The sequence below is a fragment of the Artemia sp. Qi Xiang Cuo genome, chromosome 14, assembly GCF_049724085.1.
Source record: "Artemia sp. Qi Xiang Cuo chromosome 14, ASM4972408v1, whole genome shotgun sequence".
Lineage (NCBI taxonomy): Eukaryota > Metazoa > Arthropoda > Branchiopoda > Anostraca > Artemiidae > Artemia > Artemia sp. Qi Xiang Cuo.
This window is the reverse complement of record NC_142807.1, coordinates 9,936,495-9,943,534: the sequence shown is the minus strand read 5'-3', so window position 1 is coordinate 9,943,534 and position 7,040 is coordinate 9,936,495. Positions and strand designations below refer to the sequence as shown.

At 36.5% G+C, this 7,040-nt stretch overlaps 2 protein-coding genes across 2 annotated transcripts; both read left to right on the top strand.

Moving 5' to 3' along the window:
• The first annotated feature begins 158 nt into the window (after positions 1 to 158).
• On the top strand, positions 159 to 2,609 carry LOC148944109 (apoptosis-resistant E3 ubiquitin protein ligase 1-like). The gene has a single exon (XM_089100178.1). The coding sequence runs from the start codon at positions 159 to 161 to the stop codon at positions 2,607 to 2,609; it is 2,451 nt and encodes an 816-aa protein (XP_088956304.1).
• A 334-nt stretch (positions 2,610 to 2,943) lies between these two features.
• Positions 2,944 to 3,333, top strand: LOC148944108 (uncharacterized). Its single transcript, XM_089099830.1, has one exon. The coding sequence runs from the start codon at positions 2,944 to 2,946 to the stop codon at positions 3,331 to 3,333; it is 390 nt and encodes a 129-aa protein (XP_088955956.1).
• Positions 3,334 to 7,040: the final 3,707 nt, after the last annotated feature.

Below are 7,040 nucleotides of genomic sequence, written 5' to 3'. Positions count from 1 at the left end.
CGATTTTCTTTTTCAAAAATGCACAAAATTTGACGTTCAAAAACATATAAATAGAAAATATATTTTCAAAGCCTCATATTCAAATTTTAAAAATCTGTTACGCAAAAAAACGGCTTTTCTAATGCTCAAAGATTCTGTTTGATTTAAAAGACCTACATATGATGCCACAAGAATTGGGAAACATGAATATGGCTTTATTGCAGGAAATTGTTCAAGCCGCAAAGAGTAGAAGTTGGCTCTATGCTTGGATATGTGGTGCAGGATATGCTGTACCAAAGCATATCCTGCGTATCTTTGGATATGCCTGGACTAAGCTGTACGGTGGATGCACGGCACTAAGTTCTGGAGTTAGATCATTTTATGCAAATTTTACACATCTAATCCGTTTAGACCAGCCTAAACCAGCCGCCCATTATTTCAAACCCCGGGGAAGTTTATCAAAATCAGCAAAAGTTCAGTTCACTTGGACTGACCCACATCCTGTTGGAAATACAATGAAGTTACATGTTAAGTTGTACGAGAGAGGAAAGCCATATTTAGTGCATCAAGTGGAGGATGTTAATTACTCTATAAAAGTGACTTGTGGCAGAACGCCAGTTGATGTTGCGGTTGATATTGCAAAAGAAAACTCAGAAAAATCAAATGTCATTTCTGTATCTTTCACTGCTAAAAGAGCGGGTGATTACGTTTTTGTTATCGGGATATCAGACAAGTTTGTACCAGGTATGTATTATGAGATATCAGGTAGTCCGTTTAGGAGAACTTTCCTACCGGGTTTACCAGATCCCGAGAAAACATCAGTTGTTCAACAGCAGTCTACTATAGTAACTAGTAATCAAGGGCACACGCAGGTTGTATTGGAACCATTTGACGAATTTGAAAATCGCTGCTGCGTTGACAACTTATGTCTCAAAGATTTTGAAATGACAGTAACCGAGCTGGTGAAGGATTGCAAAACCGAAATTGTGCAAGTTCGTGCTTCAGGACTACTCAACACTCTGTTCTTCAGCAAGACATTTGCTACTGGAATGTTTGTAGCGTGTGTAACGTTGAAAGGAAGGACAATTCGGGGAGGACAATTCAAAGTTATTTCTTTGTCAGCCTCTGAGTTTGAGGACGTCTCTCAATGTGTTAGACAGAAAAAAATTGAAGATCTTGAATCATACATTACATGTGTTGGCAATAAGGAATATAATAGGCCAAAGAAAGTCTTTGCTTATGTTTCATCGAGGCAGCTTGTTCTTCGTAAGCTAATGCTAGGACTACTTCCAGTGAGATTTAGAAGTTTCCGAGTTTCTCTAGCCACAACCTTTGATTATGTTGGCATAAATGACAAACTAGGTTATCCAGAGGTTACATTCACCGATGACAATCAGGTCAGTGTGACTTTCGCATCGAAGAATGCAATGAAAATTTTGTCTATATTTGCTATGCATCTTTCAAAGAATATTGGTGGTTCAGAAACATTTGTTGACAAGGAAAAATTTTTCTATAGTGCTATGAGGCAGCATCACAATATTTCGTATTCCAATGAAGTTCATATAACAGTGGATAGGTCAAAATTGCTTTTATCTTCTATGCAAGTCTTACGGGAATCTAATGCGTGGTTCAGAAGAATTAGAGTGAAATTTTCTGGGGAGTGTGGCCAGGATTATGGTGGTGTATCTAGAGAGTGGTTTGATCTTCTCTCTTTAGAGATTTTCAGCTCTGAAACTGGACTTTTTGTGCCGTTTTCAAATAATCCTCAAGCCTTGGTTCACCCAAATCCAAACAGGTCTCCACTGCTGACCCTAAAATTCTATAAATTTGCAGGAAAGCTTGCTGGAAAGTGCCTTTTTGATTCATCACATTTGTCGAAACAATTCATCAAAGCAAGACTAAGCAGATGTTTTCTTGCCCAGTTAATTGGGCTAAGAGTGAACTATAAATTCTTTGAATATGATGACCCCGACCTGTATGAATCAAAAATCAGCTATATCCTCAATTCGTCTGTGAATGACTTGGGCTTGACTTTCACTGAAGAAGAATTTGACAAGAACGGCAATTTAGTCAAGGTTGTGGAATTAATACCTGGTGGCCGAAAAAAGTCAGTTAGTGATGAAAATAAAATTGAATATATTAATGCGTTAGCTCGGTATAGACTAGTAACCAAAGTTAAAAGTGAAACTAAAGCTTTCCTAAAGGGATTCAATGCACTTGTACCTGAAGAACTTATTATGATTTTTGATGAGAAAGAATTAGAGCTTTTGCTTTGTGGAATTAATGAATATGATGTGAAGGAATTCCAGAAAAATTGCATCGTCTCAGGGTGCTCGCCAGAGTTCCAGAAAGTTCTTCGTTGGTTCTGGACCATCGTTGGCAATTACGCACAGGAGGAAATGGCAAGGCTTGTACAGTTTACTACAGGATCTTCCCAATTACCACCAGGCGGATTTAGTCAGCTGATACCAAAATTTAAAATAACGGAAGATTTCTCCTATAATAAGTTACCTAAGGCCCATACTTGTTTTAATCAACTTAACCTCCCAGATTATGAGTCGTTTGAAAAGATGGAAAGATGTATGCTAGTTGCTATCAAAGAAGGATCAGAAGGATTTCTACTAGGGTAGATAAAGCAGGATTGACATGCAAATCGATGGATTACTTAATGGCGCATGATTGAACCTAAGGCATTAATATATAGCCATCTGTTTAGAGATGTCTTTTTTCACTATTCAACGCTATGTAATTAATGTTAATCGAAATTAAAATTTTCCAAAAAAAAAAAAAATATTGGGAAACATCCCGGGAGGAGTGTGACGTCACAACGAATAACTACGAATATGTAGGTGCACCAGTTCTGAACTTTTTAGAAACGGACGTAATGCCGTTTCAAATTGCTGCCCCGTTCGTATTTTTAACTGGGACAAGTCCAGATTGTAGATGTTCATCTTCAAAACGAAGATGAACGTCTACAAGGCAACTGTTCAATCGATCCTGCTGTACGCCTGTGAAACTTGGCCTTTAAAGGCCGAAGAAACACGTTCACTAGAAGTATTCGACCATCTCTGCATGAGACGCATGCTACGCGTCAGCCGATGGTTTCATATCTCAAATTCTGAGGTTCGAAGGCGTTGTGCCCAGAAGGCCCCCCTCTCGGTAATCATAAAACAACGACGAATGAAATTCTTGGGACCCACACTACGACGACCAGCTGGAACTATATCCCGCGATGTCCTTACCTGCGACCCCCTTTCAACTTGGAAACGGAGACCAGGCGGCCAAAGGAAGAATCTCTGGCAGACATTCAAGAATGACCTGGATCCTTGGGATGGCTTCCGACGACACGGATAAAAACTGGCTGAAGATTGCTGAAGAGGCTGCTGCTGACAGATCGTGTTAGACTACGTCAGTCATCCCATCGTCCATTGGTGCCGGGCAGGGTGGATCATCGTCTGGTTCCCGCCGAAAAAAAAAGAAGCAAGTCCAGATTGATTATTCTGTCTCAATTTATTAACTTGCCAGCACAATATTTTACTATTATGACGTCTAATAGCATCACCCAGATCTTCGGCGAAATTATCCATGGCCTACACTTCAAACCTTCTTCATTCACATTTTAATGCTTTCTCTACTTTCTTTATATTCTTTTTGTTTTCATATTAAATTGAAAAAACAAGTTTTTTTTAACTGAAAGTAAGGAGCGACACTAAAACTTATAACCAACAGAAATTATTCCCTATATGAATGGGGCTGTCCCCTCCTCAACGCCTCGCGCTTTACGCTAAAGTTAGACTCTTTCTCACAGATTTTTCTTAAAAAAAAAACAAAACAACTTTGGCATAAAGAGTGAGGCATTGAGGAGGGGACAGCCCCTTTCATATACGGAATAATTTCTGTTGCTTTTAAGTTTTAATGTCGCTCCTTACTTTCAGTTAAAAAAAACTTGTTTTTTATTTAATTTTTGATTGTTTTTGAATTAATGCAGGTTTTTATTTTGGCTCACCTTACATGAATAATTTATTTGGTTAAATGGCTTTCTCGAAAGTTGTTTAATTTTATTTACGAACGTTTTTATTAGTAATAAATATACGTAACTTACGAATGAAAAGAACTTGCGTAACGAACTTCTATATTAATATATTTTTAGTACGGATATAAGGGGGTTCTCCCCATAGTCAGCCCTTCACTCTTTACGCTAAAGTTCGAATTTTGTTCCAATTCTTTAATCACAAAGACCCCTTAATCACGAAGGGCGTTAATTAGAATAAATAGCTTTTATGAAAGTACTAAAAAATCTGAGGCTTAGAGAGCGAGGTATTGACTAGGGGGCGGACCCAATCATATACGTAATAATTTCTGTTCGTTTTAAGTTTTGATGTTGCTCCTTACTTTCAGTTGAAAAACTTTTTTTTAAATGTAATTTCTGATGTTTGTTTTTTAAATAATGCTGGGAAATCCCCCCCCCTTCATAGCAATGTCCCTTCCCCCATGAAAACTTCCTCTGTGGAAAGATCCTCCAAAATAATCCCCGACCCCCTCCCCCGCCCCAACCAGAAAAAATCCCCCCTGAAAACGTCTGCATACTTCCCAATAACCAATACTATATTTAAACATTGGGTAAAGTTCATGGCTTTTAGCCCTTCCCCTGGGGACTTTGGGGGATTAAGTCATCCTAAAATACAAAGTTATTATATTTTCGACTTTTGACCATGCTGAACAAAATGGTTATCTCAAAATTTTGATCGGGTAACTTTGAGAAAAAAACGAGCGTGGGAGGGGGTCTAGTTGCCCTCCATTTTTTTGGTCACTTAAAAAGGGCACTAGAAATTTTAATTTTCGTTCGAGTGAGCCCTTCTACAAAATTTTAGGACCAATGGGTCGATAAGATCACCCCTGAAAAAAAAATTAAATAAAGACGCATCTTTCTTCCGATAAAAAATACAAAATTCCACATTTTTGCAGATAGGAGCTTGAAACCTCTACAATAGGGTTCTCTGATACACTGAATCTGATGGTGTGATTTTGATCAAGATTCTATATCTTGATCAAAGATATAGAATTAGATATTCTTAGGGGATGTTTCCCCCTTTTTTCGAAAATCAGGCAAATTTTCTCAGGCGCGTAACTTTTGATAGGTTGGACGAGACCTAATGAAACCTATATATTTGAAATCTGCATTGAAATCTGATTCTTTTGATGTATCTATAGGTATCAAAATTCCGTTTTTTAGAGTTTCGGTTACTATTGAGATGGGTCGCTCCTTACTTACAGTTCGTTACCACGAACTGTTTGATAATCTATCACTCAAATAATTCTTGTACAGGTTCCCCCTCCTCTCTTTTAAACATGTAGAAATATCTTTTAAACATATAGCAATTTCACAAACATTCCTACCTGCGTTTCTTACTTTCTCGAGAACACGGCCAACAAGGGTATTGGGGAGAAAGGAAATGGAGATTATCCTTCATGAAAGGAGAAACAAGTATTTGCTTATGTTTATGAAAGGAGAACAAGGGGATTGGGAAGAAAAGAGATATGAATTACCCTTTAGGAAAGAAAAATGAGAATTTGCTTGTATTTATGAAAGGAGAAAGGAGATTGCAGAAAAAGGAGACTGGAAGTGCCCTGTATAAATGAGAACAAGAGTTTGGTTATGTTTATGAAAGTAGAACAAGGAGATTCGGGAAGAAAAAAGATGGGGATTACCCTTTATGAAAGGAGAGCAAAGGATTTCCTGGTATTTTGCCAACAGTACTCTCCACAATCCCGAACAAATTAGTTTTTCTCTAATAATCGTCTCCCCTTTTGTCTCACCTCCCCTTTTCTACCTCAATAAAAACTTCCTATCTCTACTAAAATAAAAATTTTCAGAGAAATATGTATTTTGTATGCTATATATTTTCAACTTAATTTTATTTTTACATTGTTCATTTTACGTATGACACATTTTGTTTTTAATTAGTTTTAGGCTGTTTTTTTGTTTTGCGGTTTCTTTTCTTTCTTTTTTTTTGCTTGACATTATAAAAGTGCATTCAGCTCCATTATAGTCTGTGATAGTTTTAGAAAATGGATATGGTCTTATTAGAATGATTATGCTACAAGACGACGAATATCTCGAAAACTAACAAGTTTAATCCATGTCTACGCCGTAGACTCTACGGTAATTTTGGGATTTTGCTGTGATATTTAACTTTTTATTTTTATTTTATATTTTATTTAGAAACAAGCTTCTTGTTTTTCTTAAAGTCTTAGCACCTCAGCACATTTTTCTCTAATTTGAATAAAATTGACATGCTAATATAATAAAGTATGTAGATTTACCCAAACATTAAATTGAAGCCCAAGCATTAATAATGGAATGTCGCTTGGAAACAGCAAGAAAAGCATTGGTGTTTTGTTTTAAGCTAATTTCTAATTCTTGGAAATTTTTAACCTCTTGGACTCCAGAAGAGACTCTGGAGAACCAGAGAGTTTACGTGTGAAAATACTGCGCCTATAGAACTTCTAACTGTTTTACTGGCTTAATACTACTCAAATACAACCAATCAGATTTTAAAAGGCAGAGTTATTTGTCTCTTCATAAATTGTGTTTCCTTGTCTGTCTAGATTGGTCGTTCAGTATTAGTTAGCCCTAAATACTAGTTAGCCAGGGCTTAGAAAATCTGGGCAAACCAAACAGTTCATAGTAACAAACTGTAAGTTAGGAGCGACTCGACCCTATACTAACCGAATCTAATAAGGAAAACTTTGATAACAATAGATACATCTAAAAATTAGATTTTTATCTTGATTCCAAATTTAAAAAAGTCATTAAGTTTAGTACTACCCATAAACAACTAGCTTCAAGCTACGAGCTTGAGGCTCGTTTTAAATTTTTTTTAAACATTTTCATTTTTATAACTTTAATAAATAAAAAATTATTAAGATTTTAAGGAATAAATATTAGCATATGCATATTAAACTGACAATGCACATTCATTTGTATTTTTTCTGTAAAGTACAAATTATGTTCTGGCCTTGAGAAGGGATACGCGTTATGAACCCCACTCATGTTAATT